At 61.3% G+C, this 27,103-nt stretch overlaps 1 protein-coding gene across 1 annotated transcript; it reads left to right on the top strand.

Moving 5' to 3' along the window:
* The first annotated feature begins 1,939 nt into the window (after positions 1-1,939).
* PDE8A (phosphodiesterase 8A) lies at positions 1,940-26,013 on the top strand. The gene is made up of 22 exons (XM_056113961.1): positions 1,940-2,303; positions 13,608-13,664; positions 13,890-14,080; positions 14,412-14,468; positions 15,242-15,296; positions 15,528-15,616; positions 16,632-16,710; positions 17,367-17,495; positions 17,991-18,079; positions 18,821-18,872; positions 18,956-18,998; positions 19,459-19,536; positions 20,128-20,198; positions 20,375-20,539; positions 20,937-20,985; positions 21,570-21,696; positions 22,159-22,357; positions 22,800-23,017; positions 23,659-23,791; positions 23,968-24,129; positions 24,951-25,080; positions 25,274-26,013. Exons 1-22 carry the CDS (start codon positions 2,163-2,165, stop codon positions 25,387-25,389), a joined length of 2,430 nt encoding a protein of 809 aa, XP_055969936.1. The 5' UTR covers positions 1,940-2,162; the 3' UTR covers positions 25,390-26,013.
* The last annotated feature ends 1,090 nt before the right edge of the window (positions 26,014-27,103 follow it).

The raw sequence follows: 27,103 nt of genomic DNA, 5'->3' as shown, positions 1-27,103 counted from the left end.
CAGGTTCCAGGTGGAGACTTGTTATTGCCAGAGCTGTCCCCATAGAGACAGACCAATGGGCTAGACAGGGGCCGTCTTCATGCGGCCTCCACCATCTGGCTGTGTGACCTGGGCCAGGTCACTCAGCCTTTCTGAGCCTCCAGCTCCTCTGCAGGCAAGTGAAGCTCGTGCTGCCACTGTAGTGGGTCTCTGGGGAGTTTGTGGGTAAAAGGGGCACACCTCGTGTGCCAGGAGCCCCCCGCTTCCCCATACTGGTGGGGGTTGTGTGAGACCAGAGGCGGAGAGGCGGGGGCAGCAAGCTCCCGAGAAAGGCAGTGGACAGAGCCCACAGAGACTCGGAGGCGTCAGACACAACAGGGGACAAAGTGTGTGTGTGTGTGCGTGTGTGACTGTGTATAGATGTGACATATGTGTTAAGTGAGGGTGTGTACGTATGTGTGCACATGCAGGTGTGTGAATGCATGTGTATACACATGGTGTTTGATGTGAGTGTGCACATGTGTGTTCATGTAAGTACGTGCATCTACATGCATGTGCAAGTGTTTGTGTTTGAGTATATGTGCATGCATACATATGTGTTTAAGTATGTGCATTTGTGTGTGCCATATTTCATGTATGTGTGCAGGTGTGTTTGTGTGCACGAGTGCATTCCATGGGCATGCATGTGTGTTTATGTATATGCATATAAATGTATGCACATGCGTGTAAACATGTATGTGAGTGTATATACGTGTGTGTATGTGTTTGAGCATGTGAGTGCATGTGTGTGAGCGGGTGTGTGTGTGCGTGTGTGGTGTGGTGTAACACAGACGGGACTAGAAGCAGCCTGACCTCTGAGGAAGGGGCTGGGGGAAGCTGCCCTTCAGCCCCTGGACACTTCATCTGCTTTTCTTACTCTCACTTTCTTCTCTGTTGTTGCTGCTTGGGAGGGCGCACCCATAGGGGAACTTGGGCGAGGAGTGGGTGGCCCCAGAAACAAGGCGATGCCGCCCACCTTGGCTCCTTCCTGCACATCTCTGAGGCAGAGTGACCATCAAGGAGCCCCACCCCCATCCTGGACCCAAGGAGTGGCGGCGGAGGGGCAGGGCTGGAGCATCAGGCCCTGGACACTGCAAGGTCAGCGCTCAAGGTCAGTGTGGGGAGAGAGGGAGGCTGTCGTTGGGGGTGTCCAGGCTCTGCTCGAAGGCCTGTGGGTCAGAGGCGCAAACCCCGTTTGGGCGCAGCTACGGGGGATGATGACCGCTTTGCCGGGACCTTTCATGGCGTCATTAACCCGGGTTATTCCTGCCCAACGTGTTCAAACGCGACCTTGAAGTCACGTGCTGGGCCTCGCGCCAGCTGGCCGGGAGAGAGGTCACGCGGCCAGCGCCAAAGCCAAGTCGAGGATGCCCCGCTGTGCACCCCGGTTTCGAGGCTCTGGGCAGGGGCCGCCCCTGGCTCTGGACCTGGATCTGGACCACCAGTAACGCGGCCCCCAACGGGCCGCCACCTCCAGGCGAACGCTGCGGCCGCGTCAGGGTCGTCCTTTGCAGGAGGGTCACTGCAGTCCTGACCACCCAGGCCAGGGGCCCGGGGCTGGGGCAACGCGAGGTGCAAGCCCTGCAGTCTGGGTCTGCCCTGCCTGGCGAGCGAGCTTTGGGGCGTCCCTGGTCTCCAGGCACGTGGGCAGCAGAGCAGGGCCCCCCGACGCCCGGCACCCGGCTGTCCCCGCTCCCCGCCTCGAGCGGTCGAGTCAGCGGCCACGCAACGCGGAGCCCTCGAACCCCGCGTCGGCCGGGCGCAGTGGCGTGTCCTTGGGCCAGTCCCTGCCCGCCGGGGCCGGGCCGCGCCGGCGCAGTGTGCGCGGGAGGCGGCGCTGCAGGGCCCCGGGGTGGCCGCCGGGCGGCGCGCTGGACCCGACGGGCAGCCCGGGAGGGAGCCCACGGCCGCCGCCCGCTTCCGCACGCGCTTCCCGACGGCGCGGCCCGACCCGACGGCGCCTGCTGCGGCCCGAGCGCGCGCGGGCGGCGGGGCCAGCGGCCCGCGGGCGGCTCTCGCGGGCGTCCGGCGGCGCGTCGAGGCCAGCGCGGGCCCCCGGGCCAGTCTCCTCCCCCGGCGCCCCGGAAGCGCGGCCCGGGGGGCGATGCGCCGGCGCCCGCGGCGGCCCCGAGGCTGAGCCCGGCATGGGCTGCGCCCCGAGCATCCACAGCGCCGAGAGCCCCGCGCCCCGCCGCGGGGGCCCCGGGGCCCAGGACGCGCCCAGCGCCGCCGCGCCCAGCGCCCGCGGCCACCGCCTGGCCGAGTCGGAGCCGCGCGGCCTGGAGGTGAGGAGGGGCCCGGGCGCGCGACGCCGCCGGCGGGTGTCCCCGGGGCGGGTGTCCCCGGCCGGCGCGCGCGGGCGTCCGGGGCTGGACGCCGGGGACGGCGGCGGGGCAGTGGGGGCGCCGCATCCCCACCGGAGCCCGCCAGCGCTGTCCGGGGTCCCCCGAGGCGCGCGCCGGACCCTCGTGGAACCGGCTTGGAGACTCCAGGCGCGCGCGCCGGGGACGTTGGGGACTCGGGGACGCGCGTGTGCCTCGTGTCCCCCCCCAGAGCCCAAGGGTGTGGGGCCGGGGCGCAGCTCCCCACTTCCTGGCCCGCTCGTACCCCCCCCAGACGCGCGGGGAGCCCCCCTCCTCGGCTCGGGAGCACAGCGCGGGGCACCGGTCCCCGCCGCGGCCGCTTTGCGTCTCCGGGGTCTGGCGGTCACCCCGAAACTTCCGATGCGAAAGTGAAAAGCCCTTTCCAAGGGCTGCGCCCGGGGACGCGATTTCGGGGGGTGGGGTGGGATTGCCCCGCCTCTTGTTCTCCTGGCTGGCCGTGGGCACCGAGCCCAAGCTTGGCTGAAGCCGGGCCGAGCGCGGGGCAGCCCCCCGCCCAGCCCGGGAAAGGAGCGGGAGGTGGGCGCATCCTCCTCTCGCCGGTGGCTCGGCTGCACTCACTCATTTTTCTCTTTTCAGAAGAGAAACAGTTTCAGCAGTTCTTCCCAGGAGAGGCGCCTGGGTGTCCCGGCTCCGTTGGCCTCAGGCTCCTTAACTGTCACGGCAGGGGTGCGGGTGGGGGGCCAGCACGCAGAACTCCAGCCGCCTCACGGGCAGACCGGGAGGGAAAACGCGCCCTGGGCGCGGGTCCCCAGCGGCTGGATCCCGGAGGTCCCCAGAAAGCGTTTGGTGGCAGATTGTTAAAAGTAGTGATGAGACCCTCGCGCTGGCCTGGGTTGGGTCTGGACCCCCTGCCTGCAGGCTTTAGAAGCAGGGGACCTACCGAGTCGTGCCAGGGACAATGTCACACCACCCGGTGCTCCCCTGGGTGCCACATGCAGCCACGGTCCCTAGATTATTTGTGACGAGGCAGAGAGGCAACAGGTTTTGGTTTTTGTTTTGGTTTTTGCCCTGGGGGGGAGATTTTTTTAAGGGAGTGATGTTTTAAGATTATGATAGTCACACAGTATACCATTCGTGGCTCACAAACTAACAGAAATTGAGGTGCTGTCAGCAATGTTCCTAACTAGGCTCTGTAGAAATTTTAACTTTAAAAAATTAATTTACCTTAAGGGGCCGGAGCAATAGTACAGCAGGTAGGGTGTTAACCTTGCAAGTAGCTGACCTGGGTTTGATCCCCATACAGTCCCCTGAGTACCACCAAGAGTAATTCTTGAGTGCAGAGCCAGGAGTAAGCCCTGACATCACCAGGTATAACCGAAAAAGCCAATCATAATAATAATAATAATAATGTACTTTGCTTGTTTGGGGGGGCATATCCACTGTGCTCAGGGCTTACTCCTGGCTCTGTGCTCAGGGACCACTCCTGGTGGGGTTCAGAGGATCGTTGTGGTGCTGTGGCTTAGACCCAGGCCAGCCAGGTGCAAAGCAGGAGTCCTGACCAGTTAGCCTCTGTCTGTTGTACTGTCTCTCCAGCCCGGCCCCTCCCCCCACCAGACAGTCTCACGAATGCCTGTTCAGAGCCCTAGTACAGCTGGGAGAACGCTTGCCTTGCAGGTGGTCGACCCAGGTTCAATCCCCCACACACCCATGTGGTCCGCAGGTCTGCCAGTAGTGATCCCTGAGCCCTGTACACTGCCAGGGTGTGGTCCATCCCCCCCCCCCCCCAGTAAAATTAAAAGTAATAAAAATGAAAATGTCTGTTTGAAAGAAGACGGGCTTGGACTGGCTGCATAGCTCAAAGGCACGGCAGGTTTTGCGAGCGTAAGTCTCCAACGTCAGTCCCTTGCAGTGCACTGACCCTCTGCATTCTGCTGGGAGGCAGCCCGGGTGGCACCCGAGCCTGCTGGCTTTAGTGACCCCCAGCTGCCCCAGTTCTGAGTGCAGAAGTCCTGTGGACTAGCCCCTCACCCTGGGTACTGGGCTCAAGTAGGGAAAAAAATTTAATTAAACATTTTATATCATTAATCTAAACCAACATCCAGCTTACACCCGAGTTCTACTTATTCTTTTAAAGACACATTCAAGTGTGTGTTTTACCACTGAGCTATTTGTTGATTTGGAATTTGCATTTACAGAGAAATCAACTTTTCATAAAATGAAATGACGCACATTTGATTTTAGGTCATTAAATTTGAGCCACACCCAGCGGTGCTCAGGGATGATTTCTGGCAAGGCTCAGGGGACTCTGGCGGGGGGGGGGGGGGGGGGGGTGTCTGGGAGTGAACCCAGGCTGGCCATGTGCAAAAGCAAGTACTCTGCTTGCTGTACTCTTAATCTAACTCTTATTAAATATTTTCCCCAAGAATGCCGTGAGTTAGCTTATTGCAGCTGGATTCAACCCAGGGATGTTTCAGTGACCCCAAGCGGCGAGTTCAAGTGGCGCTGCCTCTGGGTGACAGCGGGTCCCTGTGCCTGCCGTTCTTGGCCTTTTGGAACTCGTTGGAGCCGCCACCTAGCCCTGCCCGAAGTGTAGCTCCAGGGCCCTGTGGTGTGCCATGGCACAGGGCCCATGGAAGCCGGGGCACCTGGAAGCCCACCTTCTTCCTGGTAGGGGTTATTTATCGTGAAACTCAGTTTCTCACAGGGCCGCTTCCCACCCCAGCCCACCTCGGGCAGAGCAAGCCCTGGAGCTGGCTAACCGTGGCATTCAAAGTGCAGGAGCAAAGTGCCCGGGAGGGGCCCGTGACTCTGCGAGTCCAAAGGTGCCATGCTCTGGGGCTGCGTCACGGGTGGGGGTGGGGTGGTGCAGGAGCTGGGGGTACACCCGGACCCCCACATTTTTGTGTGTGAGCAGGAGGAACTGCAGCTGCCTGTGCTTCCCGTGCCTGCACCCCCGTCAGCTCCAGGGGGTAGTGTCCCAGGGTCAGCGCTGTCACCATCCAGGGCCTCCCTGCACTGATTCGCCCCCAATATACACAGGCCACGGAGCCTGAAGCACCGTCACGTGCGCAACCGGAGTTGGGGGCACCGGAGAGGTGACTGGGTGTTCCAAGCCCCAGGGCCCTCGGAGACAGGGACAGGCACTGTGGGGAGAGGGGAAGGTGGACAGTGTGCCCCAGACCCTCAGATATGTCTGCTTCTGGGGACCTTTCCTGCTCTTCAGGGGCGCTGGGACTGCCACTGCTCTGCCATCTCCGTGCTTGCTCCTCCCCGTGACGTGGCACATGGCTCCCCTTGTGGGGTGGGGGTGAGGCCGGCATCTCAGAATAGCCGAAAATGCCTCAATCGCTTAAAAAAAAAAAAGCCAGCAGCAGAAACCAGAGAGCTGAGGTTAGGGCTGGAGAGTGAGTAATGCCGCTTTGTGGCACTTCCAGCGAGGGGCGGGGTGCGGGGTGCCACAGCGCTGCTGGGGGGCCTTGTGTGGAGGCCCGGGGTGGCAGCGGCTCTCACTTCCCCTTTGCCCAGGCCTCGTGGGGCAGGCAGTGATCCGGAGGCTGCTCTTGGCCCTCCGCCCCCATGGTGCCCCCTGACTGCAGTGGGGGGCTGCAGGCCCGCTCAGCAGAACCCTGGCTCCATTCGGGGGCACCGTTGGCAGAGGCCGTGCCACTGAGCTGGGTCTTCGTGAGGCCGCTCAGTGCTCTTGTCCCCTCCAGCTGCTCAACCCCAGTGCTTGGCTCTGCTCCTGGGACCTCGGGCCTTGGCTGCTGGGGACAGGCTGCATTCAGGGGGTCTCCCTGCACCCCCCGGGCGGTCCGAGGGAGCGGCCGGGGCAGCCTCCTCGAAGGCTCTTACTCACAGCGGCCTCATCTCGTTGGCGGGTGCGGGAGTGTCGGCAGGGCCGCGTATGTGAGCGGAAGCTCGCGCAGCCTCGTCCAGTGATTAATCTGCGGGTGATTAATGCTGTGGGTGCGTCTGAGCCCAGGCCCTAGGCCCGGCCTTCGCTTCTGCTTTTGTTTCGGGAGATCTGGGAAGCTGTGTGGCGGGTCCACATGTCTCAGGACTGTTCTGACAAGTCCTGGGCTGGTGTTGTGGCCGCGGGTCCATGCATCTCCGTGTCCACAGACTGAGCTGCCCGGAAGACTGTGGGATTAGCCACACGGGTGCCCCCAGAGTCCCTGCATCCCTCAGTCCAGCAGAGCCCTGGTGGGAGGTGCGTGAGGAGCAAGGGCAGCGTGGGAGCCCGCCCACTGTCCCCGCTGTTTCTTCAGCGCAGGAGAGAGCCCTGAGCAGGTCTGCGAGGACCCGAGCACAGACGGCAGCACACTCGTCCGGTGAAGGGTCCTTCCCGTCGCCTTCTCTCAGACCAGCTGCTGGTCGCGTCTGGTTCTGTTTGTTTTGCTCAGAATCACTCCTGGGACTGTGCAGTCTTAAACTCAAATCTTCTTGCACTTCTGCCCATTAAGCAACAGCTGTCTCCCCGGCCCTGCTTTTTGTTCTCCTTTTAAATATTATGGAGGGGCTGGAGCAATAGCACAGCGGGTAGGGCGTTTGCCTTGCACGCGGCCAGCCCAGGTTCGATTCCCAGCATCCCATATGGTCCCCTGAGCACTGCCAGGAGTAACTCCTGAGTGCAGAGCCAGGAGGAACCCCTGTGCATCACCGGGTGTGACCCAAAAAGCAAATAAACAAACAAATAAATAAAAATATTATGGAAGGGCCCTAGCAAAAGGACAGTGAGGAGGATGTCTGCACGTGGCAAATCGTGTTGGACCTTTGGCATCCCATAGGGCCCCCTAAGCATCACTACAAGGGATCTTTGAACGCAGAGCCAGGAGTGACTCCTGAGTATCGCTGGGTGTGGCCCCAAAACAAACAAACCAAAAAAAAAACAGTCGGAGGCACAGATCGGGCACACATGCCAGAAAAGGCAGCGGGTCTCCAGCTGCTGTGGTGGTGCTCAGGAACCAGTGTGGTGCCAAGAACTGAGGGTCTCCAGAGCCGGGAGTGGCCCTGGGCATCACCGAGCACCTCCCTCCAGCCGCCGCCATGGAAAGCAGGTCCTGGGTCCACCGCAAGAGGAGTCAGCCTCCTTGGAGGGGCCGTGGCAGTGGACAGGGCTGCGGGGAGGTGTTGAGCCAGCGTCTCCGGCTTGGCTACGTCCTGTGCTGGCATCTGCGGCTGCTCAGGCAGGAAGCCCACCTGCCACCCACCTGGGGACCTGTCTCTGCTGACCAGCCATGCAACTGCACAAGCGCTGCCTGGCTTTGGCGCCTCTGAACGTGGCTTCTGTACTGAGGCCGTGTCCCGATTTCCGCGTGGAAAACGGATCCAGAACCAGAGACAAGAAGGGCCTTTCAGCCCCTGACCTCTCGTTGACAGGAAGCCTGTGTCTTGCGGGGAGCGGCCAGCTGGCCCGTCATGTGACCCTGTGTCTGTGGCTTGGGGTCTTCCGCAGGGAGCACAAGCCTCCTTCCCGCCTCACTGTGCTCGGGGTGCATCCAAGAGGGGCTATGTAAGGGAAGCCTGAGAAGTCGCCCCCCACATGCACACGGGCACGCACACAGACACATGGCACGCACACAAACATGTGGGCACAGACAGATACACAGCACACACAGACAGCAGGGACAGACACATGGGCACGCACACAGATAGGTGGGCACCCACACAGACATGTAGGCACAGACAGACACACGAGCACACACACAGACACATGGGCACAGACAGACACGTGAGAACACACACAGACACGCGGGCACAGACAGACACATGGGCATGTGCACAGACAGGTGGGCGCACACAGACAGGTGGGCTCGTGCACAGACAGGCGGGTACAGACAGACATGTGAGAACACACGCAGACACACCGTCACACGCAGACACGCGGGGACACAGATATGCTCGCGCACACACAGGCTCACGCACAGGCTCACACACAGGTGTGTGCAAGGGCAGACAGCAGTGCGCTGGCTGGCACTGTGCCCCTAAGCTGGGCAGCGCAGCTGAGTCACACAGCACTCCCTGTCCCCCACTTTCCCCTCAGGGATGCTGGAGCGGACCCTCTGCGGGGGCAGAGACAGCTCAGCTTTTCCTCACCGCACCCACACCGTTCCCTCCCAAACCTCATCTCGAGTGCTCAGAGAGAGTCCTTGGGGGGGTTCTCCTGTTCCCGTCCACCACTCTGCCCAAGTCAGCACAGCCCATGCCCTTCCTTCCCTCCCCTCCCCTCCGAAAGGGGGACCACAGGGTGGGCCCTGGGAAGGAGCCACCGCACGCTCCTCTCAGCACGAAGGCGGCTGAATCCTTCTGCCTCATCCCAGACCCGAAGCCTTACTGAGCCTAAGAGCGTTTCCGCTTTCTCTATGCCGGAGGAAAACCCACGCGACACTCCTTCCTCCAGGTGATCACGCTCGTCCCTCCTTCCCTCCAGGTGGTCGAGCTTGGTCCCTCCTTTCTCCAAGTCATCAAGCTCAGTCCCTCCTTCCCTCTAAGGGGCCACACTCGATCCCCTCTTCCCTCTGCATGATTACACTTGACCCCTTAGAAGCGGACCCGAGGGGGCACCCAGGTTCCAGATACCCCGGAAGCCTGGGACAGGCCCCCGTTTCCTACAGATGGGAGAGTCAGCATGTGGTGCTGGTGGGTGGGAGCTGAGATGGCAAGGGGGCACAGGCATGCTGGGGTGATCATGACACCTCCACCTAGGCAGGGGTCCCCACATGTCCATGACTGAGCTCTGTCCAACAGTGTTGCTGAGTGCTCTAGCACCGGTGGGCTGACCCATGGGGCCCTCTCCCAGATGTTCCCCACATCAGAGACGGCGGCAAGATGAGGGAGGGGAGAGGTCTCGTGTGACCATGACTGCAGTCTCATCTGTGCCCCATGACATATGGATGGGGCAGTGGGTATCTCAGGGCCTCCCAGGTCACACCAGTGACCCTCAGCAATGAGCAGGTAGCAATGCAGGGGCCCGAGGGTGCGGCATGGGGGTCTCCAGGCCACCCTGGTGGTGCCAGGCACTAGGTGGTACCAGGGCTGCCCCTGGGCTGTGGACAGAGGCTTCAGGGGACTGGCAGCAAGTCTGTGACCTGTGCAGTGTCCCGTGCGTCTCTCTCCGTTGACGCATTTCAGCCACTGCCTGCTCACTTCCTCTTGAATGTCGCTTATCTTAGAGCTCAACCTGCATGAGAGAGAGAGAGAGAGAGAGAGAGATTTACATGCGGTAAATGTAGAAATAGAGAGTCATTTGAAGGTGTTCCTGAATTTTGTGGGGGCCAGAAACCTCTATGCACCCCACACCTAGGGTGTAGACCCTGTCCTGGGCCTCCTGTGTCTTCTACAACTTCCATGTGTTGGTAGCTCATCGGATCATGGTTGTACCTTGTAAACGCTTGTGACAAGTGTTGGCAGAGTGACCTCTAGGAATCTGTGGCTGAGAGCTAGTGCCATGGGGCACAGCCCCTGCCTGGCTGTCACCACTGGTGAGGAGGTAGGTCGGGTCCTCTCAAACAGGGGTCACAAACATTTGGGTCGTGAGAGCAGCTGGGTGAGGACGGGGGGACCAAGGGGGACGGGGGAAGGGGACGGGGTCCCCTGGGGCTCAGAGCAGCAACGTTGTGTGTGTGTGTGTGTGTGTGTGTGTGTGTGTGTGTGTGTGTAGGACACCAATGGCTCGTCCACGAGGGAGAAGGCGGACATGGGGGCCAGTGGGGGGCCCCGTGGTCTGCAGCAGGCTGAGCCGGCTGGGCACTCTGTGCTCCGGGCCGCCCCTCTCCCCTTCCCGCCTCCACTCGTGTCGGTCCTGCCTTCCTGGTGGCTGAGCCTGTCCTCCATGCCCTTTGCTCCCCTGGGCCAGCGTCCTGGTCAGACTCTCATCCTCAAACCACCCGAGTCACACTTAAGAGCTCCAGGCGCCTCCTGACACCCCTGATGGCTGCCCCCCCCCAGGGATGAGTCACTGTCCCCAGGAGTAGGTACTCGCTCATTATTCCTTTGGGGTCCTTCTGCTGTGCCCAGGCCCCCAGAGCGCCGGCCCGGTACGCATCCCTGTCCTTCCCACTCATGAGCTGTGACGTGCACTCAGAGAAGTGGCGGCTCATTCCGCCTCCCTGACCCCGGCCTGCTGGCCGCTGGCCACCCCCTGGGATTAGGACCTGATCCCCCGTAGATTAATCCGAGTTTATATTTAGATGAGAGTTACCCATTAACAGAGAAGGCCAATGCTGGAGACGGGGCCGGCTGACTGCCCTTGAACCAGAACCTGCTGAAGGCGCCAGGCCCGGACCTTTGAGATTTGCACTTGGCCCCAGAAACTCCAGGCCCAGCCTGGCTCCTGCCTCTTCTGCGTTCCCACACCTGGGGTCAGGTGTGATATGTCGTTCAGGCCCCACAGGGCACACACCCTACGCCCAGACTGTGGCTGGCCGGCCCAGGGCAGGTCCTCCTTGCTCTTGGCCATTGTGGCCGCGACTGCTCCACCAGGAGATGGTCACTGGCTGCCTGTGCATGGCTGCGGGGGGTCCTGCACGTAAAGCCCCCCAGGCCTCCAGGTGGTATTCTCTCTGCTCCAGGCCCCTGTGCAATGCCGTAGTAGACAGCTGAGTCTACCAATGGCTGTGCGAGAGAGAGAGAGCTTTGGGGAGTGGGGAGGTTTCGGGGGTATTCCGGAAGCAGCAGCTGCAGCTTTGGGAGCTCTGAGCCTCACAGAAGGTGGGGAGGGGGTCAGGAAGGAGTTCAGGGGAGAACAAGGCTGCCTGCTGCCCTTTCTGGAATCTCGGCCTCTGAGTAGCCCCTGTCCTAAGGGGCTCAGAGAAATTCATTCCCTGGATTTTCTAAAAGCCTGGCAAGCTACCCGTGACGTACTCGATATGCCAAACACAGTAACAACAAGTCTCACGATGGAGACGTTACTGGGCCCGCTCGAGCAAATCGATGAACAATGGGAGGACCATGACCGTGACCGTGATAAATGAGAAACCAGAAGTGCGCTGTGTTGTGTGTTGACGGCCAGAGAAGGAAGGTTGGGAAACAGTGCGGCCACCATGGCCCTCCATGGTGGGTCAGCACAGCCGTTTACCGCCCTGGGCCCTGGCGGGGAGTTCAAACCCCACCCAGTGCTGCCCGGAGCTCCAGCCACCCGCCGCTCCCACAGCGCCCCCTGGTGGCTGTATATGCACAACACAGTAGCCCCCTGGAGCACTGAGGCCTCAGCCAGCGGCTCCCCCGGCTCCCTGCAGAGCGCTGAGGGGAGGCTGGGGGGAGAGGCATGAGGGGCAGGGAGGGGCGCCCTCGGTGGGCACTGCCACACTCTCGTGACCACAGGGTAGAGGAAGTGACGTCAGTAGATGCGGGAGCCTGGGTCCCCCTGAATGCAGCATTCACGGGGACAAAAGGCTCATTTCTCCATTCAGCACCCGTCCTCAGCTGTGTCCGCGTCTGTGGAGACAAAGCGCCCCTGTGTGTGCACACTGGTGCCGCCCGAGTGGCCCCGGGCGGGGGGCGCAGGGAGGTGAGGGGCACACAGGCTTCCGGGGGGACTTGCTGGTTCCCCGGCAGGGTGCGGAGCCCACTCTCACCTTCCACTCAGGGCAGCTTCCCCACACCCTGTCTGTCTCCCGTGGGCTCCAGGCTCCCTCCCGCTCACCACCAGTTGCCCCCATGGGCCCTTGGTGCAGCTCCCTGGCCTTGACAGTCTCTCTGAAGAAGCCCCACAGCCTGGCATCAGCAGCTTGGGTCCTTCCTGACTGGAACTCGTGTCGTGTCTCTGTGACCTCAGAGCCTCGTGGCCAGTGGGCTGGAAGCTGTCCCGGACATGCTTCTGGACGCGGCCACTCCCCTCCCAAGTGATGGCCCGCACTAGCGGCGCAGCGTCCTGGAGCCTTGTTTACTTGTCACGATGCTTCCTGGCGGCTGTTGGGGGTGGCGGGCAGTTGTCTGGCTCCGCCAGTGGCCTGGACAGGATGTAGCTGAAACGCGGAGTCGCTTCGCAGAGGGAGGGCGGTGGTGGGGCGGGCAGCCCACTGGCCTTCCGGACTCACCATCTGTCGGGAATCGGCCCTTGGAGTCCTGGAAGTGATCGACTTCGCGAGTTGAGAGGAGAATGTCCTTCTGCTCTCGGGGCAGGTGGGGTGCAGCTTCCCCTGAGCCAGCGTCTCCCTCCTCGGCGCCGCACTCGATCCCAGGATGACTCAATGCTTGGGCTGTGGGTGATGGGGACTGACTGTAGGGCCGGGGATCCCTCTGCTCCATTTCCTTGGCCCCTGTCTGTTTAACTTGTTCTAGCAGTTCTTGTTTTTGAAATATCGCCGCTCCTGACGTTCCTTTTCTCTCTGGGGGGTTTCCTTATGTTTCTGCTGATGATTCCTCCAGATGCCCTGAGAGTTCAGCACACTCGGGAGCGTTTTTGTTTCAGGAGAAAAGTCACTGAAGGGCACTGATTGCAGTGGCCAGCGCGTTTTGTGACATCAGTGCCTCACTTTCACTTCCCAAGTGATCCCGGAACACTGTTCCCCGCTTTGACTTGCTCATTACATAAGTTCCTGTTTTGGTTGCCCATGGCAGGGGTCTTCGTGTAAACCTAGGTTGAGGAGCTGGAGCGACCACACAGCAGGCAGGCACTTGCCTTGTACGTGACCAACCCTGGTCTGGTCCCCAACACCACATGTGGCCCCCCCTAAGCTCAGAGCCAGGAGAAAGCACTGAGCACTGCCAGGGTGGCTCAAAAACCGAAACCAAACAAAGCACTCGGGTTTAAATGTGTGTGTGTGCGTGTGTGTGTTGTTCAACTACTACACGCCCATACTCAGAGCCTGAGCGCTCCCACTGAGCTCCATCAGGGCTTCTTTTCTGGGTGGGTCACTTGATGAGTTAAGAGCGCAGTCCAAGGTCCCTTCCCTGACTGCGTTTAAAGGTTTTCTCCCTGACCTCAGCTCTCATGTCTTTACGATATCTGGAAATGGTTTTCTCTGTCCTTTCATCTACTGGATGCCCGAGTGTGGCAGAGCGGTGAACGAGGGCCCTGGGCAGCCTCTGGCCCAAGACAGCTGCACTGGCCCCGCGGTCTTCCCCTCCCCCTCTCCCTCCTTCCTTTCACTTGATCACAGCCTTAAACTTGCCCCTACGAACCAGCCAAGAGAAACCGCTGGTGGTGGCGGGTTCCCCGGCCAGTTCTCCATCCACGGGGCGGTGGGGGAGCCCCGGGTCTCCCCTGCTTGTATCTGCACGTCTTGGCTTGGAGAGACTGCAGCGGGCTTTCTTCCTTCCCAGGAGATGGTTTGCAGTGTGCAGTTTGGACCCATGAGGTTCCATCCAGACCAGCTTCAGGTAATGCTTCCCCCATGCTGCCCTTCTCGCGCCTGCAGGGGTGGGGCCCTGGGGTGCTCCCTGAGCTCAGAGCTCTGCTGGCTGTGACCCAACACTCATAGCGATCCTTGGGGCTAGGGAGAGGGGACAGGAATTAAGGAGCTTGTCTGGTGAGTGGCGGCACCCGGTTGGGTCAGCACCAGCCCCGGGAGTGAGCCCTGAGCGCCAACCCCGTGGTCCACACAGGTGCTGCTGGTGTTTGCTCAGGAGGACGGGCAGTGTGCTGGGTTCTGCAGGGCTTGCGAGTGGCTGGGCTTCAAGTACAGCGTGGCCAGGGAGACGCAGACCGTGCTGGGCTGCTTCCTGGACCAGCACCATGACGTCATCGTCATCGACCACCGGGCCCCGGAGAAGCTGGATGCTGAGGCTCTCTGCAGGTGAGCGGGCTGGGGGTGGGCACTGGGGGGCTGGGCACACAACACTCCTGGGCACACTTGTGTCCTGCTCCTCAGGTGTCTGGGCCAGAGTGTGGGACCCCGCCCCCTTCCCTTCTCGCTCCTCTCCATGTCTCCCACCCGCCACTCTAGCTGTGTTCAGGGCTAGAGTGGGCTGCGGTCTGGAATGTTCTCCTGTGAGACCCGTCCTGCTGGCTTCCACAGCTCAGGGTCCCCCAGGAATGAGCAAGGAGGCAAGAAGGGGACTCCAGCATGTGGGGGCACTGCCCTCCGTGACTCGCCCCTGCTTCACCCCTGCCGTTTCCCCCCCCAGGTCGATCAGATCAGCCGAGCTCTCAGAGAACACTGTGATCGTGGGCGTGGTGAGCAGGTGAGCTGGCCGGGGTGCGGACACGGTATAGTCGCAGGTGAATGGGCACACAAGCAGCAGATGTGCCCGGCGTCCCCTCCCCTCTGCCCCCCAGTGAGGCCATACACTCTGTCTCCCATCGCGTGGGGTTCGAGGATTTGGTGCTGCCTTTCCTGCCGCAGCGACTGGCAGAGCACAAGAAAATCTCATTTTTCAGAGGATGAGGACTGCAGTGGGCCCCTTCCTCGCTGCTAGGAAGCTCGGAAGCGCCAAGTCCTGCACAAATGATGAAACCTTTTACTTCACTCTGAAACTGGGGTCGGGGGCAGGAGCGTGGGGAAAACAGGACTCAGAGAATTTTACAGAAAGGGGGCAAAAAAAAAAAATAAAAGCTTCCTTTAGAAGTGTCCCTTGGACAGATCTCTCGCCAGCCACCGCAGCCCTGTTGTCTCAGCTTCAGAAAGAGAAAAATAAGGGATTAGGGCCACATGCCGGGTATGCAGCCCTCATAATGCAACCCCCCGAGGGGCCAGGGTATTCTCCGTCACTCCTGCCCTGTAGGGCCCGAGGCTCCTGAGCACTGGTAGGGAGCACCCCCAAATAATAATGATGACTGTTGCCCTGGGTGTGAAAGGGTTGAATAAGCCGGACATGGCAGAACCGAGCAGTTAAGCTGGGGTCTGGGCAGGCTGCTCCTGTGTCTGCAGTGTGTTCATGTGGGGGAGGGTGGTCTGCACTGACCCCGAGTCTGCCTCACAGGGACTGTGCTAACCCCTTGTCCCCCCCCCCCCCAGGACTAATGTGGAAGAGACGTCGGCACTGCCCCTCATTGCCGCTGGCTTCACCAGGGTAAGTCCCCTTCCGGGACACAGTCTCAGTTAGCCCAGAGCTAGCCAGAAGCGGGACCCCCCCCACCCCCGCGCCCCTGACACGTTGTGCCATCGAGTCTGGGGTGCAGACAGAGCCGTGTCCTCCGTGTTTGGTGACACGGGACGAGGTGGCCCGTGGGGGCAGGAGCGGGTGCGGGTGCCTGGTCTGCCAGATCGCAGCCTCCCGGCTCTGACCGCCCTTCTGCCCCAGAGGTACGTGGAGGACCCGAGCCCCATGGCCTGCTACAACGAGCTGTTGCAGCTGGAGTTCGGAGAGGTGCGGTCTCAGCTGAAGCTCAGGTGCGGGGCTGGGGGCACGCGGGGGCAGGCTCGGAGCTGCTCCTCCACCACTTTCTGGGATGCCCAAGAGAGGTGGGAGAGGGAGAGGGAGGAGAGGGAGGGAGGGGGGAGAAGAGAGAGGGGGAAAGAGGGAGAGTAAAGGAGTGAGAGGGAGAGAGAAAGAGGAGAGGGGGAAGAGAGAGAGGGAGAGGGGAGGGGGGAGGAAGAAGGGGAGAGAGAAGAAAGGGAAGGAGGGAGAGTGTGAACCGGAGGGAGGGGCTGTGAGAGGGGCTGTGGGAGGGGGCGGGAGAGGTGGGCACCCTTCCCCTCAATACTTGATGTGCTTTGGTTCGGGTGTGCCTGGCAGTGCTTGGGGCTCCCTCGGGGGACCAGGTGCTGGGGTGGTGCAGGAGTCAGGCCTGTGGTCTCTGTTTCGCCCCTTTGGAGGGTGCTGGGGAGGCCAGGGTCGCGCCCCCTGCTGCCTGGCAGGGCTGGGGGCTGCGTCTCCAAGGACTGAGCCCACCCTGTGCGCAGTCCTATGTACCGGCCTTTCTGGTCTGAGGAGGTGCTGGGCGTGACCGTGCCCCTGGGGAGGTACTCCTGGGGGGCGTGCTCTCCCTGCTGTCTGTGCCATCCAAGCTTGTTTGTTCTCAAAGTGAAGTAAGTGTGTGTGGGGGGGGGGGGGGGAAGGTGGAGGAAGAGAAAAGAGGGAGGGCCATGAGGGGCCTGACAGCGACAGCAGCCACGTGGGGGTCAGGTCACCGCACAGCGGGAGGACATGGGCCCAGGGCAGGATGGCCAGACAGGAGCAGCCTTGGCATGGGTGTCACCCACCGCCACCCGGAGCAGACTCCCAGGGGCCCTCAGGCGATTCCTCAAAGGAGCTGGGGTGGAGGCAACAGCAGCCTATCCGCTGCTCCTGCCCCTGTTCCCCGTCCCGCCCTGTGATGAGGCCTGACTGCCCTGTGCCCACCCTCACCCCCGGCCCTATGGCCTGCCACCCGGTTCCCCGTGACAGCCTCTCTCTCCCACAAAGGGCCTGCAACTCCGTGTTCGCGGCGCTGGAGAGGAGTCAAGAGGCTGTGGAGATCACCAGCGAGGACCACGTCATACAGGTGTGGCCCACGTGGGACAAGGCCACCACCCTCCTGTCCTTTGCCTTGTGGTCCCGGGGGCCGGACTTCCTCTCCCGCAAGCTCCACCCCCAGCGCTGCCCCTACAACTTTTCTGGAGACTGAGGTTCTGGTTTTCCCTCAGAGGGATGGCAGCACGTGTGTGACCTGCAGCTTTCTCAATGAGGGCCCTCGGGGCTGGGGCGATGGCACAGGGGTTTGATATAGGGCTCAGCATCCCACGGGTTCCCCAAGCACTGCCAGGAGTCCTGAGCACAGAGCCAGGAGCAAGGCCTTCAGCACAGCCAGGTGTGGCCCAAAAATTTCTTTAAAAAGTACAGGAATCACCAAGGTTCCTAGATGGAGGGAAAGGGGGCCCTGGGGGCCCCACAGTGAGGTCCCGCGTGCCATCTTCCCTCTCCTTTCCTACGGCTCCTTCCTGCCTGCAGAAACCCCGAGAAAGGCTGTCTTGTGGCCAGGAGTGCGACCACGGCTCTCCCTTCCCACCTAACCCGGAGTTTTTGGGGTTCAGTGGGGGGTGGGACTAGGCTGGCCCTGGGTCCCCAGGTCTCTGGGCAGGCAGCATCGCCCACGGCAGCCTGTGAACGGCGCTGGCCAGACCCAACACTCACCAGGCATCTGTCCATCCCTGTCCCCAGTATGCAAATCCGGCCTTCGAGAGCACCATGGGGTACCAGTCCGGGGAGCTTCTGGGGAAGGAGGTGGCCGAGCCTGTCCAGGAGGCAGTCCTGCTGGGCACCCTGGATGCTCCAGCCCACACAGGCAAGGTGAGGTCCCCGCACTGGCCCTGGTTCTGGGGATGCCGTCCTACTGGGGTCACCCCTGTGTGTTCTCCAGGGTGCTGTCCTCACCCGCCAGGACCCTTGCTCTGATATCCCTGGGTTCAGCTCTGATGTCCCTGGGCCTCTGCTCTGATGCCCCAATGCCCAGTTCTGATGTCCCCAGGTCCAGCTCTGACGTCCCTGGGCCCCTGCTCTGATGTCCCTGCACCCAGCTCTAATGTCCATGTGTCCAGCTCTGGTGTCTCTGTGTCCAGCTCCTATGTCCCTGTGTCCAGCTCTGATGTCCTTGCATTCAGCTCTGATGTCCCTGTGTCCAGCTCTGATGTCCGCATGCCCGGGCCCCTGCTCTGATGTCCCTGCATCCAGCTCTGATGTCCAAGCGTCCAGCTCTGATGTCCCTGCGTCCATCTCTGATGTCCCTGCTTTCAGCTTTGCAGTCCCTGTGTCCCTGCTGACGGGCCTTGTGCACTGTCTCTGTAGGAGTGGCAGGGGATCTACAGTGTCAAGAAGAAGAACGGGGACAGTGTCCAGCGGAACGTGAAGATCGTCCCTGTCGTGGGGCAGGGCGGGTGAGTGCCACGGCTGGGCCAGCTGAGCAAGGCTGGGGGAATGGTCAAGGAGCAGCCAGGGCCCTGACGGCTCTGCACAGGGCTGTGGGGGGGAGCAACAGGCTGGTCCCCCCACCCCCACCAGAGGCCACTGTCCCTCTGAGAGCAAGATGACCCCTGTCTCAGCCTGTCATGTGAGGACCCTGTGGACAAGCACACTTATAGGGCCCAGTTCCCGGTGTGACCAATGACCAAAAGTGGACACTGTCCACAATGACCACAGGTGCCACGGGGCTGGCCTGGTTCAGTAAGCCACAGGAGACCAGTGTGGACAGACGAGGAGAAAGTTCAGTGACAGGAAATGTGGCATGTGGGCTGGGCTCTCACTTAGTCCCCCATGTGACCTCCCCTGTCCTCCTGGCCAGCAGTGGGAGGGTGAGTGGCCACTGCAGCTGTGGCCACCCAGGGGACAGTCTCCTGACTCTCAGCCCTATCTGTCCCAGCCACATCTGTGGTCCTAAACGGTCAACGATTTACTCTGGTTTGCTTTGTCATTATTGGGGGACCCACACATGGGGTACTCAGAGGAGCCGCATCCCTGGGGGGCAGCACAGGTAAGCATGGGGCCTGGCCACACCCTATCCTGGGCAGGGATGCTCTGAAGCTAGCACCGAGACTCCAGGTGTCACAGACCCTTTATTTCCCTCTGGTCCCCCTGGCCAGGGCCACCAGGAAAAATAATGACTTGTTTTCTACTTGCAGAAAAATTAGACACTATGTGTCTATTATCCGAGTATGCAATGGCAACAGTAAGGTAGGTAAGGGGCCCGCCTGGGACAGCCGCCCACTGTCGCCGCCCCCAGCCCCCGCACTGACGCCTTTGCCCTTCCTCTGAAGGCTGAGAAGCGAGCAGAGTGTGCACAGCCGGACACCCGCACAGGTACATGCATGCCCCTCACCCAGCCGACACCCGCCTCTCCCAGCCATCACCACCACCTGGCCCGCCCTCACATGCCTTCCCCGTGCCCCACACGCCCCACGCAGGGGCTCACCAGTCTAGGTCCCGCGAACATTGCTCTCGTGGGCGTGTCCTGGGCTCTCCCGGGGATGGACTCGCCCTGGTGACAGCCATGGCCTGTCTGAGGCCTTGTCCTGCTGAGGGGCCAGGTACCCCAGCACTGCCTGCCGCCCCCAGTCTGGGCTCATTTTCAAAACCTGTACTTGCACTGGGAACTAGACTCACAACCTCTGAAGCCACGTGGGGCTTTGGACACAGGCCTGGATCCTGTTCCCTCTGTCCCCACCCTGGTACCACGTGCTGGTCTTGCTCCCTGCGGACTGTCAGGCAGGCTCAGAGACAGGCCTCTGGAGAGGCGGCTGACACATCCTCGTCTCCCCAGATAACCTGTCCGGCCGCTACAGAGACAGGCGGAAAACCTCCCTGGACATCAAAACGGTGACTTCCCGCACCAGTGAAGGTGAGACTGTGCCCACCAAGCAGCTCTGCCGTGGCCGCTCGCTCGGCCCATAGCCCTGGGTTCTGTGACTGCAGCACAGCCACAGCCATTCAGCCATGCCCTGCGTTCCATGGCCTCTGCTTAGCCCACAGTCCTGCGTTCCGTGGTCTCGGCATAGCCCACAGTTCTGTGTTCTGTAGCCTCTCCTTGGCCACAGTTCTGGGTCCCATGGCCACTGTTTGGCCCACAGTTCTGGGATCCGTGGCCTCTGCGTGGGCCACAGTTCTGGGTCCTGTGGCCACGGCTTGTCCACAGTTCTGGGATCCATGGCAGTGGCTGGTTCTGAGGCCTGAATGAGCACAGTAGCAGCTCTGGGCCAGTTTCTAGGATCAGCAGCATGTGGCCACCAGAAATCTACCTTAAGAAATGCAGTGGCCCCTGTGAGTCTTACTGGCCCCTTGAACACGCCCTCGCCTGGAGGCTGGGTGTAGGGTCTGCTCTGGTGACTTCCCTCTCCCTTTCAAGTCCTGACTTGGCTGAGGCAGCACACAGCCAGCTAAGGCCCCGCAGTGCTCAGGCTGTCTGTGACCCTGGCTCCCGTTTTCTCCACAGTCTCTGCCCAGAGGCGCCACTCGTCCATGGCCCGCATCCACTCCATGATCATAGAGACACCCATCACCAAGGTACAGGCGTGGGCAGGGTGCCATGGGGCTCTGCGTGTGCACATACACACACACACACGCACACATACAAATAACGCGCACACACATAGGCACATGCACACGTATCCATCATGTACGTATACGCACGCACATACACACTCACGTGGGCCAATTGGCGCCCTGCCCTCCCGCCATAGGTGATCAACATCCTGAGAGCGGCGCAGGCTGGCAGCCCCGTGCCCGTGGTGGAGGCGCTGGGCCGCGTACTGGACATCCTCAGGACCACGGAGCTCTACTCCCCTCAGTTCGGGGCCAAGGACGACGACCCTCACGCCAACGACCTGGTGGGGGGCCTTGTGGCGGTGAGTGAGGGTCGGCCAGGGCTGGGTGGGAGCGAAAGCAGACACAGCAGCCCGCTCACCTGGGGGGCTGGGGTGACAGTGCTAAGTAGAGGAAGAGACTGAAACTCTGAACTGAAGCAGGGATGAGTCTGTGCTTGGAGACTCCAGCCCGGCCTCCCCGCCCCAGACTGAGCCCCACAAGCTCCTTCGCTCTAAGTCGCGGGCGGTACCATCTGCGGGGCCTGACGCTGAGCCTGCTCCCCGTCCAATAAGGGCAATTTAGACAGCGGACGGGGAGCCCAGGAGCAGTGCTGACACCCAGCACAGCAGCGGCGGGGGAGCTGCTTCTGAGTGTCCCTGGAACGCTCTCCTGGGGTCCTCCTCCATCCTGGGGTTCTGTGTCCTTGTTTTCCCTCAGGACGGTTTACGAAGACTCTCAGGGAACGAATACGTCCTCACAACGAAGGGTAAGAGTGTGTCTTCCTGCCACTCCCCCAGTCAGCACCCCCACTGTCCCTGTCAGCCTCCCCGTCCCTGTCAGCCCCCTGTCCCCCATCAGCCCCCCGTCCCTGTCAGCCTCCCCGTCCCTGTCAGCCCCCTGTCCCCCATCAGCCCCCTGTCCCTGTCAGCCCCCTGTCCCCCATCAGCCCCCTGTCCCTGTCAGCCCCCTGTCCCCCATCAGCCCCCAGTCCCTGTCAGCCCACTGTCCCCCATCAGCCCCCCGTCCCTGTCAGCCCCCTGTCCCCCCATCAGCCCCTGTCCCTGTCAGGCCCCTGTCCCCCATCAGCCCCCCGTCCCTGTCAGCCCCCTGTTCCTCGGTCAGCCCCCCACTGTCCCCCATCAGCCCCCCTGCCCCCCAATAGCCCCCCTGTCCCGGTCAGCCCCCCTGTACTCCATCAGCCCCCCCAGTCCCCCATCAGACCCTTGTCCCTGGTCAGCCCCCCTGTCCCTGGTCAGCCCCTCACTGTCCGTCACCCCCCCCACTGTCCCCTGGTCAGCCCCCCACTGTCCCTCGGTCACCTCCCCTGCCTCACACCCCATTTCCCTGCAGCCCTCCAGCCAGTCCCCAGCCCCCCCGTGTCCCTGAAGGACATCCCCCCAAACATTGCACAGGCCTTAGAGGCTGAGGACAGCTGGGACTTCAACATCTTCGAGCTGGAGGCTGCCAGCCACAACAGGTGAGCCTGGGAACAGGTTCCAGGGGCTCAGAGGGACTGGGGTTTGGGGCCAGGTCACCTCGCCCAGGGACAGGTCAACTACAGGTGCTTCTCTGGGGCCAGCAGGCCTCGTGCCATATGCAGGAACCCACAGACCTGCAGGAGCCCCAACCCCACAATCCCTCTCTGAGCACACAGTGACCCTCAGTTCTGAGCCCTGGGGCCAGACTCCAGCCCCCTCCCCCCCCACACACAGGCACAGCCAGCACCCTGATGGCAGTGGGACTATGCTAGGAGGGACCCAGACCTGGTCATCCACACCAGGTGCTGGTCAAGGTCACGCGGCGACATCTGCCCCTTTCTTGGTGGTGACCAGAGAGCAGGCTGCCATTTCCTTCTAGGAGGACAGAGGGACAGAGCATAGCCCAGGGCCACCAGTGGAGAGGCCCCACTGCCCTGCCTTCATCCAGCATCTTCCCACAGGCCTCTTGTCTACCTGGGCCTCAAGATCTTCAGCCGCTTCGGCCTCTGTGAATTCCTGAGGTGCCCCGAGGCCACGCTGCGGGCCTGGCTGCAGACCATTGAGGCCAACTACCACACCAGCAACCCTTACCACAACTCCACACACGCAGCCGATGTGCTGCAGGCCACGGCCTACTTCCTCTACAAGGACAGGACCAAGGTGAGAAGCCCGCGGGGCCTGGCACGGGCAGCTGGGAGGGGCCCTGACAGGAGGAGAGAAACTGGGGTCTCCAGTCCTTGCTCAAGGCCCCCTGTCGAAGCTCTGCTGCCCCTGGTACCCTCTGCTGCTCAGCACTCTACCCCAGAAACTGTAGGGGCTGAAGCGTAGAAGAGGGATCTCGGATCCCAGGATGACCTCAGTGCCCAAGAAAGCCCGAGTAGGGGAGGGGTACTGACAGGGGCCACCCGGCCACAGCCCCAGCACACGATTCACACCGCCACGTGGATCTGACCGCTGACCAGGGCTCTGACTTCCCAGGGCTGGAGAGGACACCCCAAAATGCCTGAGAGGCGGGTTCTGGGGTGGGTGTGGGGGCTCTGTCTGCAGACAGTCCCCAGCCCGACGGGGCACCAACACCAGCTGCTCCAACGCCTCTTTCCAGCAAACACTCGATCACGTGGACGAGGTGGCTGCCCTCCTGGCCGCCGCCGTTCATGACGTGGACCACCCTGGGAGAACCAACTCCTTCCTGTGCAACTCGGGCAGCGAGCTGGCCATCCTGTATAACGACACGGCCGTGCTTGAGAGCCACCACGCCGCCCTGGCCTTCCAGCTTACCGCTGGGGACGCAGAGTGCAACATCTTCAAGAATGTGGACAGGTGGGGGCCAGTGACCTGTTGACCACACTGCGTGCTCAGAAACAGCTCCCACTGCTCCACCTCTGGGTCCTGCCCCTGGCCGGCCATGTCCTGCTGTCCTCTGGTTTCTGCTGACCATTGGTCAGCGGGGAACGGGAGTGGAGACAGCGCAGAACTGAGTGTGCCTCTGACTCCGAGACCCAGTGCAGGAACCAGAGTGGGCGGGGTGGGGGGCGGTGCCAACAGGGGTGCTGGGCGCCTCCCCTCAGCACACACAGCCCCCACACGTGTGTCCCCTCTGACTCCGAGACCCAGTGCAGGAACCAGAGTGGGCGGGGTGGGGGCGGTGCCGACAGGGGTGCTGGGCGCCTCCCCTCAGCACACACAGCCCCCACACGTGTGTCCCCTCTGACTCCGAGACCCAGTGCAGGAACCAGAGTGGGCGGGGTGGGGGCGGTGCCGACAGGGGTGCTGGGCGCCTCCCCTCAGCACACACAGCCCCCACACGTGTGTCCCCTCTGACTCCGAGACCCAGTGCAGGAACCAGAGTGGGCGGGGTGGGGGCAGTGCCGACAGGGGTGCTGGGCGCCTCCCCTCAGCACACACAGCCCTAGGGTACTCCGTGGCATGCAGCGGGACCCTCCCTGCTGTCCACGATGCAGAAATGAGTACCGGATGCTGAGGCAGAGCATCATCGACATGGTTCTGGCCACAGAGATGACTCGGCACTTCGAGCACGTCAACAAATTCGTCAACAGCATCAACAAGCCCTTGGCGGCCCTAGAGGAAAGCGGGGTAAGGGGCCACACAGTGGGACGGGCAGTGGGCGAGGCGGGGACACATCAGTGGGTGGGGGACAGGATGGGGGTGGAGCAGGGCTTGGCCCTGGCACCTCCAGCCCTGGTGCTGGCCCAGGCCAGCCTGGACCTGTGGCCACGAGGGCGGATCTGAAGCAAACCCCGGCCTTGCAGGAGGCAGACCCCGACGCGGTACAGACCATGCTCAGGGCGCCTGAGAGCCGGGCGCTGGTGAAGCGCATGCTGATCAAGTGTGCCGATGTGTCGAACCCCTGCCGGCCCCTGGAGCAGTGCGTGGAGTGGGCCGCCCGCATCTCTGAGGAGTACTTTGCACAGGTGAAACTCAGCCCTGATGTGCTCTGTGCTGGGAACCCCAAGTCCTGCCCCTAGACACTTGGGCGCTGGGTGGCTTCCACCAGGTTGTATACCCGGGATCATGGTCTTGTTAGTGTCATCCTGGTACCTAACCTGGCAAGACCCCGATACCAGGAGAAAACTGCAGCTGCCAGCCACCCTCACCAGCCTGAGCACGGACATGAGGGCCGAGAGACAGCACAGCGGCAGGGCACAGCCACACACTCAGCTGACCTGGCTTCATCCCCAGCATCACCTATGATCCCCCGGAAACTGTCAGGAATGATCCCTGAGCGCAGCCAGCAGTGGCCTACCTCCCCTAAAAAATGCTGTAATAACAATAGTACCAAAACGCAAGGTTCAGACCAGGAGTGCCAGTTATGGTAGAGGAGGAAAGCAAAAGATCCCTGGGCAGAGAGACAGAACAGTGGCTAAGGCACATGTCCTACATTCAGCCCACCCAGGTTGGATCCCTGGCACCTCATGGTGCCCCAAGCACTGCTGGTGGAGCTGGCATTGAGCTGAATTGGCTCGGAATTGCCAGGAAGGACCCTGAGACCTGCCAAACACAGATCAGGACCCCGCAAAACATGTAGCAAAGGAGGGCCAGGAGGAAGCTTACTCTGTGGCCTTAGGACTCCCTGCGTACCCCCAGGAGTCGGGTGTTGGGGCTGGGGTCTCTCTGTCCACCCTCGCCCCCTGGAGAAAGGCGCCATGCGGGGCTTCCCTGGCAGCTCGCAGAGCGGGCAGGAGTGTTGGGGTGCGGGCAGGAGCCCAGTTGAGACCTGCACCCTTGCCTCCAGACGGATGAGGAGAAGCAGCAGGACCTGCCGGTGGTGATGCCCGTGTTCGACCGGCAGACCTGCAGCGTGCCCCGCTCCCAGATCTCCTTCATTGACTACTTCATCACCGACATGTTCGACGCTTGGGACGGTAGGGCAACCCTGCATGGGGCCAGCTCCGGAGGAGTTAGGGGGCTGGGACCAGGGGCCTGAGGGGGCTCCCAGGCCGAGCACTGAAATCCGCCCGTGGGGTGGGGGGAGAAGCAGCTATCACCTGCAGGCCAGGCTCCATCGGGGGGTGCCCAGAGAGTGCCTGGTCCCGCTGACACTCCCTCTCTCTGCAGCCTTCGTGGGGCTCCCCAACTTGCTGCAGCACCTCGACAACAACTTCAAATACTGGAAAAGGCTGGATGAGATGGGGCTGCGGGGCTCCCAACCGCCCCCCGAGCCCTCCAAGTAGCAGGGGCATACCAGGCCCTGTCCTTCCAGGAGAGTAGAGCCTGGGGGAGGGGGCACTACCCCCAGAACACTACTGTCGTTGCCTCTCCCATGGGTGCTGGTGCTGAGCACTGAGGCCAGTCACCGGCATTATTTATTTGGTCAAAAGTGTAATATTCTCTATGGATCTGAGACTCCTCCAGAGTTACATGCAGTTCTGGACACCGCGGCCCCCTTCACAGGACGCGTGTCCATTCGGAAGCTGTCCATGCTGGACTCTGGTTCCCGTGGAACGCGCCTCCTTCTGCACTGTGCTCGCCTGATAAGCGGCCATGAGCGGGCCCAGAGCAGACTTTGGCTTGATACTGCCCCCTGCCCCCCCCCCCCCACTTTGATAAAGGCATCCCCACAAGCCTTATTTTAGATGGCACTTTTGCCAAGCAGTCCCAGGCCCACCAGTCAGTCACCAGCGGACGTCCATGCAATGCTTTACAACCACTCGATCTCCATGGGCAGGCGGCATCTCCTCAGGGTTCTCTACCTTCACGATTGGAGTAAGTAGAGTAACAAAACCACACCCCGGGACCCATCTATGCACTTGTCTCTGCATCTTAAATGTTACCTTTCATTTCCAAATGAAAACAGAAATTAAACCATACATTTTTAAGAAACCATGACATCTTCTCTCTGTAACCCAACTGGTGATCAGGGGTCGCCCGGTGTTCAGGGGAAAACGTGTAGTGCCAGGGACCAACCGTGAGCTCCAGCCCTCTCAAGTCCCTTCCTGACAGGTACTTTTTTTTTTTGTGGGTGGTGGAAAGCCACACCTGACAGTGCTCAGGGATTACTCCTGGCTCTGCATTTAGGAATTACTCTGAATGCTTGGCGGGCCATATGGGGTGCTGGGGATCAAACCTCGGTTGGTCATATGTGCAGCCTCTAAGTGAAGTTTCCCACAGATTTTAAAACTCAGGGGCCACAGTTCAATCAGCCTAATCAATGGCTGAATAAACAGCAATACTCCTACATTAAAAAAGCAAAAACTCAGGGGCCAGAGCAATAGTACAGCCTTGCATCAAGCAGGAAAGTGATGATCCCAATCAGGAAGACTAGGCTTACCCTGAGTAGGGAGACAGCAGTGACTCCCAGGAGACACCAAAACAAGGGGCCACCATGAATATAGCAATAGGTTAGGCTGCTGGTCAGAGACCTGCAGAGAGCCAGCCTGGCCACCCAGAATGGGCTCGACTCTCCGGGAGGTAGACAATTTCCCTAGTGCCCAGCAACCTACCTTCTGGCAGCAGTGGTCACCCGTGGAACCTGCTTCCTCCAGGAACAAGCCGGTACCTTCTTCCTTTCTAGAAGACTGCCATGTGCAAGCCCTCCAGCTGTCTGGGTTACTGCTGGGATCATGAACAAATGACTGAACAAGACAACACTGACTCGGTCCCTTTGGGTTTAAACAGACATGCTAGAATGTGATCACATGTGGGTCAGGGTGACATGCCCATGTACAAGGGAGGTATCATGGAAGGGAGGTATGCCAGATGTCATGGCTGGGTGGGAGGGGGGTGCAGGGCTACACGTTCCCTGGCTTTACTGTCTCCCTACTGTGCCTGTTTCTCCCAAACATAATGGATTTGGGATCCTAAGGCCAGGTGCTGTGGTTCTGGTGTGTGGGCTGCGGGGATGTGGTCACTGTGGCCCACGTGGTAGGGACAGACAGTCTCATGGCT

This window comes from Sorex fumeus, unplaced genomic scaffold (genome assembly GCF_029834395.1).
Source record: "Sorex fumeus unplaced genomic scaffold, SorFum_2.1 ptg000024l, whole genome shotgun sequence".
NCBI lineage: Eukaryota > Metazoa > Chordata > Mammalia > Eulipotyphla > Soricidae > Sorex > Sorex fumeus.
The sequence above is the reverse complement of the archived record's forward strand: the minus strand, read 5'-3'. Positions and strand labels throughout refer to the sequence as shown.